Below are 11176 nucleotides of genomic sequence, written 5' to 3'. Positions count from 1 at the left end.
TAAAAATGGGTGCCCTGGAGGACATTATGCTGAGTGAAGTATCTCAGTCACAAAAGGACAAATACTGCATGGTGCCACTGTTGTAAAACAGGACTGACCTTGGGGTTGGGGCTGCCACTGTTGTAAAACAGGACTGACCTTGGGGTTGGGGGGAGACTGAGAAAGATGGGTTCAAGTGTCTACTGCATTGAAACAGAAGAGGGAGAAAACCATTTAAAGGGGATATGTGATTAGGTGTTTTTGTCATGGCAGGAGTCTAGAGCGAAGGCTACATGGTGGAGTGGACCTGGGGGAGGGATTGTAAAACAATGGAAGAATTTGTCTTTTACTTTTCCAAGAGGGTAGTGTACTAGGAGGGGAGGGTTGGCAGGGGAGAAAAATGCAACAGTGAATGAATGGAAATCCAAAGTCTCTGTAAATTTTTAGTGACATTAATAGTAATTTAAAAAAAAAAGAAAGAAGAAGAAAAAAAAATCCTTCTCTTAGTTGTAAATGTCTTACTCTTTTTTCCAGGATGTTACCTTATGGTTGTCTGTCAATTGGTGACTGTGTGGGACTTATTGAAGTGGTGAGAAATTCTCACACAATTATGCAGATTCAGTGCAAAGGTGGCCTGAAAGGAGCTCTGCAGTTCAATAGCCACACACTCCACCAGTGGCTCAAAGACAAAAACAAAGGAGAAATGTGAGGAGTTTTTTCCTATCTTTTCTTCCTATGTTAATCTAGGTTTTTGTTAGACATTTAGTGGTTGCATAAGTTTCTTATCATTAGATCAAAGAAAACAGTTGCACTTATGTTGGGGAAAAACCATATTCAGCCTTTGAAATAGTTGAGGTTATTGTGTTTAAATATCAGAATTGCTTGTAATTGAATAAAATCCTTACTGTTAAGTTTATATATCTAAAATGTTGTTGTTCTTAATTGCGTATTCTTTGTAAAAGAAAAAGATATGCATTGCAAATTTGGAAGTAACTTGGAATTTTTTATGTAAGTTACTTGAAAAAAACATTCATTTTAATGGAGTGGACATATTTTCTCACTATAATAAGAATTATGTTTTGGTTAAGAAATGTCTAGAAATTTCCTTAGAAAGCTTTAAGAACTTCAGAATCTTATATTTCCTGGGATCTTTGGATAAAATTATATTTCCTTCAGTGATTGTTTTCATGTTTTAAATGTAAAGTTTGACAGTGTATTCTCAGTTAAGCCTGGATCTTTCATTACCTCCATCCTACTTAGAGGTACTTGTTTGTTATTTGTAGATATGATGCGGCCATTGACTTGTTTACACGCTCTTGTGCTGGATATTGTGTCGCCACCTTTATTTTGGGAATTGGAGATCGTCACAATAGTAACATCATGGTTAAAGATGATGGACAAGTAATAATAATTGCTTTCTCTTTTTAAAAATGTTTTTAATGTTCTAGAAATATTGTATTTCTACATGTATCAGACTAATAACAATTTCTTATTTCTGAAAGCTGTTTCATATAGATTTTGGACACTTTTTGGATCATAAGAAGAAAAAATTTGGCTATAAACGAGAACGTGTGCCATTTGTTTTGACACAAGATTTTTTAATAGTCATTAGTAAAGGAGCCCAAGAATGCACAAAAACAAGAGAATTTGAAAGGTAATCTCAAGAAATCAAAAAGCACAAAATAAGAGTTCTTCATACTGTGAGAATAACTGTACATTTCTTACATTTTAAAAATAGATATTGTTAATTGTTTTAGCACAAACCAAGTATGTTTTTTATTTGTTTAATGGCTTAATACTTTATTTTCATGAAGAAATGGAAAAGGAAACCAGTTGTAAAAGGAGCAGATGATACAACGTGAGGATGGCCAAGTCTGACTTCTACCCACTTCATAAAGGGGAATTATCCCCATCAATAATATCCATAGTAGCAAATAGCTGCTTTGTCAGATATGCCCCTCAATGCTCCTATACCAATCATTGGATTTGAGACTTTACTCAAAGTTGTGGTACCAAGAGTGAGTGGGGCTTATTAGGTAAGTAAGTTGGAGAGGGAGAAGGCAAAGAATATCACCCAATGCAGCTTCAGGTTCCAGCAGTCCCAAGGCACAATTCCTCAACTAATCCAGGCTCTCGTTTCAGTTCAGCAGTCAGCTTTTCCTTCTTTCATTAGGCAAAAACAGCAACACTTTTAACTGTGACCTTTATTTCAGAGCTCCTCTGATTACACCTTGCCACAGTTTCTCCACAGCAATGCCACAGTGTGTCCACCACCATCACCAGGTCTCACCACCAGGGTCTTGCTCCAGTGTCCCTCAATCCCTGCTGCTCAGTATGGGAAGTAGCTCCTTCTCTTACCGTAGTTCTACAGCTGTTGATTATTTGCAAAACCGGATGTCTGCTGTTAGGCTAGCTAAGAACCAGAGGGTGCTAGCAAAATGGTCAGGAAAAGACAACTTTAAAGCTAACATCTCACCAGTTTAATGTATTACCTCAATTAAGAACTAAAAATTAAATGATCCTTAAATTTAATAATACATCAAAGATTATTATTTAATGCAGTTTAAATAATAGATATCTATTATCTTTTTGTTAACAGTATACATAAGACAACATTATTTAGATGCTGAATTTAAGAAAAGTCTGTAAACTCTGGTCACCCCATTTATTAATAATGTTCTTTCCACTTCTGGTGTATAGATGTCATAGACCTTGAAGTACTTAAAAAAAAAAACAAACCAACAACGCAATCCTTTTATAAAATTCTGTAATGTAAGCAGGAGTGTGTGGAGAGTCACGGACGATTTGCCATTACAAGATGGCGCCGACTTCCTGCCTCACGATTCGCCATTACAAGATGGCGCCGACTTCCTGCCTCGCCTTGTTTGTCAGAATCACACTTTAAGACCTTATTTGGGCACTGTGTTCTCATTGGTCGATGGCTCGCTCTCACGTGGGGTTAATGGTCCAGTGGAGGCATGACACATGAGACTGATGGGCGGAGACCTGAAGAGGGGATAAAAGGCTGCGAAATTTCCCTTTCGCTCTCTTGCTTTCTCTTGTCTCTTGCTCTTGCTCTTGCTCTTGCTCTTGCTTTCTCTTGTCTCTTGCTCTTGCTCTTGCTTGCTCTTGCTCTTGCTTTCGCCACCACCCTCTGTAACAGAACTCCTGAGTAAACCACTGTGAGAAGGAACCGCTGAGTGTTGTGTCCTTATTCCGGCGGGACCGGTGAGGCTCGCAACAGGAGTGGCATCCGCTTCCTAAACAACATGCCTCCAAAACTCTATAAACTTTTATAATATTGATAGTTCTAGTTGCTTCAGGCCTTTTGTTCATAGGGTTGCTATGAGTGGTGCTCAACTCGAAGGCAGTCGTCAACAACAATAATGTAACTTATTCCTGGTCCAACTCAAAATCCTAAAAGCATTCATATAAGACTAGTTTATTCATTTAACAAGTAATTATTAAACCTTGAATATGCTTGGCATTGTTTTACCAGTGAACAAATATACCTTATCTACATAGATTGCACATTTTGTCAAGTTAACAAGAATCAAAAGTTATTTGCAAGGAGAAAAGGGAATGCTTTGTTTTGGTGGGTTTTTTTATTTCCTTTTAAAAGTATTGTCAAAGAAGGCCTCAAACGATATGATAGTTATACTCAAGTTGGAAGTAATAATATCCATATGCTCCATATGACTAAATTGTGTTTATTACTTACAGGTTTCAGGAGATGTGTTACAAAGCTTATCTAGCTATTCGACAGCATGCCAATCTCTTCATAAATCTTTTCTCAATGATGCTTGGCTCTGGAATGCCAGAACTACAATCTTTTGATGATATTGCATACATTCGAAAGACTTTAGCATTAGATAAAACCGAGCAAGAGGCTTTGGAATATTTCATGAAACAAATGAATGATGCACATCATGGCGGCTGGACAACAAAAATGGATTGGATCTTCCACACAATTAAGCAACATGCTTTGAACTGAAGTGAGAACCAAGAATCTGAATGCCAAGTTGCTGGATTCTGCACTGCACTGTTACCTGTCAGCAGGCACAGACTGGTTGCATAGGAATTGCACAATCCATGAACACATTAAAATTTACAGCAAGAACAAAAATAAAATACTATATAATTTAAATAATGTAAATGCAAACAGGGTTTGATAGCACTAAACTAGTTCATTTCAAAATTAAGCTTTAGAGTAATGCGCAATTTCATGTAATGCCTTAAGTCCAAAAAGGTAAACTTTGAAGATTGTTTGTATCCTTTTTAAAAAAACAAAACTAAAAAAAAAAATCCCTGAAATATATAGAAATGATGGAGAAGGAAAAAGAATGATGTTCTTTTTTGTCTTGCAAATGTTCTATGTTTTAGAATGTGGCGTTTCCAACAAAATTACATTAGGTCCAAGTAAAGAGGTTAATGTTAAGTTACATAAAATTGGGGAGGAAAATGAAGAATTCTTATTTTTCCATTGCTGTTTGATTTCTAGTTTGAAGTGGATTTTTTTGACTCCTTGTATGATTAAGAAAAATGCTTGGGGTAGAAGGGACTCATGATTTCACCAGAGAGTTTTTCTTTTTAATAAACTTTTTGATGATTTGGGGTCTTATCTGCAAAGTTTTGGAAGCAGTCACAAATGAGACCTGTTGGAAGGCATTGTGGGTGAGTTTTTCTGGACAGTATTTAACGTATATGATCTTACTTGCCAGGGAATCTGGGCTCCCACAGAAACTCATCACAGAAGAAGATGGAGCAGGAAGAGTTCTTGCTCCAGAACTGTACAGTATTCAATTTAGGTGGATTTGGGTTTTTTCCTCCTGTCACAGTTGAACTGAATTCATTTTTCATGCATGTTTTCCAGAAAATAGTAGTGAGTATTAATGTTATTAAAAAGATTATTTTTTTTATAAAAGGCTATTTATATTATAGAAACTATCATTAATATATATTCTTTATTTACATTATCTGTCCCATAGTCATGCATTGTTTTGCACCCCAAATATTTTCTTGTCCATAACACCATGATCAACTTTTAGTCTGTGAGTGAGGCTCAGGCTGTATTCCATTCACATCAATGACCTGTGTAACTAGGTAAGGAAAATAGATTAAGCTTCATCCTCTCTCCTTTTACTTATATTTTTAATTCCCCGTCCTCCATCCTCTTGTACAGTTGAGAATGGCTCAATCATATCAAATTATTTAACAAAATTACACTATTTAGATTCTCTTCCTAGTTGCTTAAATCCCTCTAGTAGAGTATGCTCATGAATAATACTTGGTGAGGGAACAGAAGCCAGGAACTTTCTAACTTTTTAGCTATTAATCCATATCTCAATAATCAAAGTAGGATCTTAACAGCATATTAAGATCATGTCCCATTTCCAGGTGGTCAGGGCTCATTCTTCTATTTTATTAGATTGCATTTGAGCACAAGATACATTCTTTAACATTTTGAAAAACATTAACCCAAGATGTAGGGGTTAATGTTAGTCATCACTCTACAATCTACTATTTTACTCAGTATTTTAAATGAGTGATTAATGCCCTAGTAAATAGCTTTAGTAAATGTCCAGGTGCCATACCAAAAAAAAAAAAGTGCAATAATTTACTTAACATTTTCTAGATGAGGCATATTATTGGAGTAAAACTTAATAAAAAGTGCACATTATAGTCACTAGTAGCAGCATCATTTTTAAAATACTAATTTATGAAATCAGTTAGCTATAGAAGTTTTGAATAATGAACAAGGGACTCTGATACAAATACTTGTAATATTTGGCTCTTTTAGAACCTTTAAAGGGCATAATTACTGGAGACTTAGGTACTTCTCTAAAGCATGTATATAATATTGCCAGCAAGAAAAAGAAATTTGAAGATTGGGGAATTTATTTCTATAAACTGTCTTGTTGAGAAGAAACTTTTAAGCAGAAAGACCTTTTGCAGCTAAAGCTGATTTAATAACTTATTAAAACTTGGTCATTAACGTTTTGGTCTTTTAGATAGATATAATTAATACATACTAACATCCCAAACTTTTCTTATATGAGGGATTGATTATAAGGAAACTCAGTAAAATTGTTCAAATCTAAAAGGTCAGTGGTGGAAACTGAAGATGTTTGACCCGAGTGCCAAAAAAGCCCTTGTTTCCTTGCATAAAGAGTATATAATTTTACATTTTCACATCAGTCCAGATAGTTATTTGCTCTCACCCCTAGCCCGTGATCTCTCCATTAAAACACGAGCCATATAACATTTCATAAATTACATTTATTTTCAAGAGTTATTACAGCCAAATTAATTCTGAAGTACAGACAAACCCTGCAAAAAATATAGATTAAGGAATTTTAAAGCAAAGTAAACTTTCAACAAAAACAAGTAGAGTTAAAAAAAAAAAACAACCCAAGTAGAGTTTAGGCAAACAGCAGAACAATAAAACTCAGAATGCAAGGAAACAAAAATTGAACTGAATGCTCCATGGGTGGCTAGGATTAGATCAGATCAGTTACTAGTCAGGAGAGCAGAGGTGCTCCCAGTACTTCAGTACCAACCATGAGTCCCCGTGGGTCACCCACTCCTGTGAACAGCCATCAGGTTATACTCAACCAGTGGCTCTAAAATCTCCTTAAAGCACTTGAGAAATACTTCCTTTGGTGATTCTTTTGGAGAATAAAAAGAAGGCAAATTTAAAAGAAAAATATAACCAACCACAACACATTCTAGTAAGAATCAACTGTTTGAAAATCATGCTTTAATTTCTACCATATTCTCAACTATAGAAAAACATTTATTTTGAAGATTTTTAGACTGCTGTTAATTTGGAATCTATTAATCATATTGTGGAATTTAATTTTTTTTTTTAAAAAAAAGATGTTTTTAATTGGATTTTTTAAAGAATGGGATTTGGTTGCTATTTTATGACAGAACCTAAACTTCCTGTGGTTCTCAGTGTCCTGTGTACAACGTAGTGTCAAAGTAGTCAACTCTGAGGTTTTCCCCTTCTAATCTGCTTTATATTATAAGCCCATTAGGAAATGGGAACCTGGTGAATATATAATGAATTGTAAAATATTTTAATGTGTAACTTTTTCAACTGTGAAACTATTGGTTTTTTGATGAAAACAGCTGCTGATAAAATATTTTGTGTAAAGTGTAGTTTTTATTGATCAGGGAAATGATTACTTGATTAGAATGTATACACCCTCTTGGATTTGATTTTATTTTAATGGATTGGGAATTTTCACATCCATCTGTATTATTTTTCTTTCCATCAGAAATTTAATAATTTGGCATTATTTAAAAAATAACGAGCAACATCATTTTTTAAAAATTATGAGCAGCCTGTCTATTTTTAAGGCACCATAGACATTTTGCAGCATATAAACTTTGTTTCTTTTCCTAATGAAATTGTAAATTCATTTAATTCTTATTCTAATCAATAGCCCATGCTCACCACATCTTTGAAGAAATTTAATTTCTAGCATTATTTTAAAGCCAGCATGTTAACATATCTGAACATAATAAGTTACTGTTTTTATATCTGTACCAATTGCAAACCTGGGCAGGACCCGCATACTCAAAATTCACCTTAAAAAAATTATTTTCATGTCTAAGACATCACTAAAATGTTTCCGTTTAAAGACAGTATTGTGGTGTTGATAGATTGTGTGGTGCTTCTGCTATTTTAAAACAACTTTCGTACTTGAGACGTTTTTGAGATGAGAATATGGAGGGAGGGGGAGAAACAGGAAAGAGTTGTCTGAATTAATTCCATTCTTCATGTCCATGCTGCCGGGCACTGTGTATAGGAGAAGACTAAAAATTTTAAGTGTATATTGTACATACCATGAGGAAATGAACCCCTTCATCAAGGATGGGGTTATGAAAGCTGATCTCTAAAACTCAGCACAACAGGATCTAAGGATAATAATGCTTGGTGGCAGACAATACAGCTGGGCTGTTTTTAAAAATACACAAAACCGGGGTTTTTTAAAAATTATTACATTAAAAGTTACAAATGTATCTTATTTGCTATGATGTGGGAAGCCTTTTTCTTTTAAAACTTTTTTTTTCACTTTCTGGGAATATTATGGGGATTAAATTCAGTGCAACAAATAGACCTGGTAACATCAGATTGGTAATTCTTAGAAGGTTCTAGGTGATAAGAAACCAGATAATGAGGGAGAAACAGTCACAATTACAGTACTTTAAGTTTTGGCTTTACAGAGATTTTTGTAGAACAATCCTATCTTAAGGTGTTGGTTTTTTTAAAAAGTCAGAATTGGCACACCTTGTATTTTAATGGAATTGGAGACATTAAGGAAATGTTTGGCCTTAGGTCTTGGATTTAATGTCTAAAATCCATTTTCTTCTCTCTTCCATTACTAGTGCATTATGTATGTGTATATTTGTGTGTGTCTACTTGTACAGACTGCTAATCAACAGACTTCTAAAATGTGTAAACAAGTTTCTAAAATTCAGATGAGTTTAGGGTATACTAAGAGTTTCCCCAAGTTGAAATGTTAGTGTTTAAAGACCCTTACTTCACTAGAACAAAGGGCCTCATGTGAGGCTTCGTGATTATAAGAACCTGGAGAGGAGGTAGTCCTTGAGTCACTGGGTGCGGGTCTATAGCCCTTCCAGACCTGCAGTGCTGGCAGAGGTACCAGCCTCAGTGATACTAGAAGAAGCAGAAACAATCACGAGATCTACACGATGGCAGTAGTGTAAAGAAGAGACTCAAGGCAAGAAAGGAGAGGAATGACTAGCAGCTGAGCTTGCCAAGTGATGCTGTTGCGTTTTCTCTTTGACAGGTTCCTGTTGTATGAGAATTGAACATGTTACTTCTTATATAAAGTAGTCCCCTTTGAGATAAGTCTCTTTTTAGACATTGAGACCCCAGCTGGGTCCGTTCACCCATTGCATTTTCTTCATTTCTGCTTACATCTTTTGTTTGTTTATATCCTTCTTTCTTATCAAAGTATTTACAACAGTTAAAAAAGGGGGGGAAGACACTTATTTCATTCAAGTCTTTAATTTTTTTTAATCTATTTTACTTTTTGTACACTTTATTTTAAGTAGTGCAATATTATTCTTTCTTGGGTTTAGGTGTTTTAATACTTCAGCCATGCTAGTTAGTAGAAGATGGCAAATGAAAGCTGTGGAAAATTTTCTGGCCTCATTTTCACACAGCTACATATGAAAGTTAGGGTTTAGGAGTTATAAAACTCAGCCATCTACACTTAGATTAATTGGTTTTCCCAATCAACAGTGGATCCCATATTGGTAAGTTCAGAAACAGTGGATCCCATATTGGTAAGTTCAGAAAAGCTTTCAAATACAGTTGATAAGCCAGTTGAAATCTCTTAATTTATCCTAAATTTATTTAATCCATCACTAAAATAATTGTATTGTTACACTAAAGCCCATGTATATTCTTATTTTCTGTTAATCTTAGGTTGGCTGGAAAAACAAAGATTTTACATGTTCTTGAGCTCTTTAATACCAAACTATAATTCTAATAGAAATTTTCAAATGTCATCATCAATTTAAATACCTAAAACTAGTTGACGAGCTTGACCTTACATCTGGGCATGTTTTTGGCTGTGCCCCCTAAGTTTCAGTTGCAGTTAATGAATTCGGTGTGAATAAGTCCTTGAACTTGGAGATTTTGCGCTGAATAAAATCTCGACAGACGTCTTTGGGGACCGAAGTGCTGTTAATATTTTGAGAATCCAGCACCAAAAGAAAATAATCACATCAAATGTTACGTGAAAACGTCAAAAAGGAGCACCCACCATCATTAAATCACCACCCTTTAATCAGAGCAAATCTATTTCTATGTTGTCATTCGATTATTTGAAGTCCTATAGTATGTACGGTGCTAGTTAGAAGAAAAATTTCTTTTTTGATGTTCTTTCAATAATGACCAAAACACTTTAGACACAGAAAATTGCATGTGTTATTGTGTAAAGGGTATAAAAGAATACTTTTTCAGGAAATTTAAGACCTCTCTCTGGTCTTGCTATTTCTAGAAAGAAGTCCAGCCTGTGGCTGAACTCACTGTCTGCTTATCAGAAACTGCCAGTGTCTGCTTTTCTTTAAATTTCAGTCTATAATATGTCATTTTTTTAAAAAAAGGAAAATTTTTCATTTGTGTCCCAACAATCCTTCCTGTAAAATTATGTATTTGTTTATATTTTATATTTCTTTGTTTATAGTTAGCACTGAGTAAAATTACAACGCTCTTCTACATTGAGGGAAAAAAAGGTACTGAAAAGCCAGCTTGACCAAAAATATCTTTCTTAGCATCAGCTATTCTTTGATGCCAGTTTCCTGAGAATACACTGCACAAGCATGTTCTGAGAACCCTCTCTTTACAAGCCTCTTGGAATGTTTCTGTGTACTCAAGCATTACCACATTTTTAAAATTCTTCCAGCACAGTGGTCAGTGGTCATGTACTTGAAAAGCAGAAGCGAGGCCTGGGGTTCAGTGGATCCCAGCTCAGACTTGTGACAGCAGCTTCAGTTCTGTCGTGCCACATTGTTGACACCTCCCTGCGAAAGCAACCTTTTGTTCCTAGTTATAAAAACTTAGCTGCATTTTAAGTTCTTAACCATAACAACTAAGAATATTTACTTGCAAACCTGAAGCTGTTATACCTTGTTGTTGTCTTCGAGTCAAGCATGACTCATAGCGGCCAGAGACGGAGTTCCGCTGCCAGACGGGTGGGAAGAGACCCAGGAAGAGCACTAGTCAGCCATCCACTGCGGAACCCCAGAGGAGTGAAGACTACCCGCCACTGTGCGACCCCCCTGCAGCCCGCACATGTCTGACCCCTCGACCAGCAGCGCCCAAGCCCCGCCCCCACCTCTTGGTGGTAGTGTCCAAGGCCTGTGCTCCTTACCCCCATAGTCCCTTGCTTCCACGCACCTCAGCCCCCACCACAGCCCTGTGACCTCAGGGCACCACCATGGATCCAGCCATCACCTGGAGCTATCAACCAAGCTGTTGTGGAACTAACCTGGCAGAAGAAAGGCTGGTAGGATCTTATCTGTGTTTACTGGCGCTGATTATCTGGGAGAGCACCTAAGGGCGTGCCCACAGGTGGGAAAATTGGCCGAGCTCTCTTGGATTCCCACCCAAAATGAGCCAGCCAGCTGGCTTCTGTAAACTCTGCAGACCAGC

At 36.2% G+C, this 11176-nt stretch overlaps 1 protein-coding gene across 1 annotated transcript in view; it reads left to right on the top strand.

Annotated features, from left to right (window-relative positions):
- LOC102849102 (phosphatidylinositol 4,5-bisphosphate 3-kinase catalytic subunit alpha isoform-like) overlaps nucleotides 1–4320 on the top strand; it is a gene marked incomplete at its 5' end in the record, with an annotated part of 10014 nt that extends 5694 nt beyond the window's left edge. Inside the window, 4 exons of the mRNA XM_006903409.1 lie at nucleotides 514–684; nucleotides 1263–1380; nucleotides 1482–1633; nucleotides 3703–4320. Of these exons, the coding sequence (XP_006903471.1) occupies nucleotides 514–684; nucleotides 1263–1380; nucleotides 1482–1633; nucleotides 3703–3973 (712 nt within the window). The remainder of the gene's footprint in view (nucleotides 1–513; nucleotides 685–1262; nucleotides 1381–1481; nucleotides 1634–3702) is intronic.
- Between the last annotated feature and the right edge of the window lie 6856 nt (nucleotides 4321–11176).

The sequence above is a fragment of the Elephantulus edwardii genome, unplaced genomic scaffold (assembly GCF_000299155.1).
Source record: "Elephantulus edwardii isolate Elephantulus edwardi_28Jun2011 unplaced genomic scaffold, EleEdw1.0 scaffold00657, whole genome shotgun sequence".
Taxonomy (NCBI): Eukaryota; Metazoa; Chordata; class Mammalia; order Macroscelidea; family Macroscelididae; genus Elephantulus; species Elephantulus edwardii.
The sequence above is the reverse complement of the archived record's forward strand: the minus strand, read 5'-3'. Positions and strand labels throughout refer to the sequence as shown.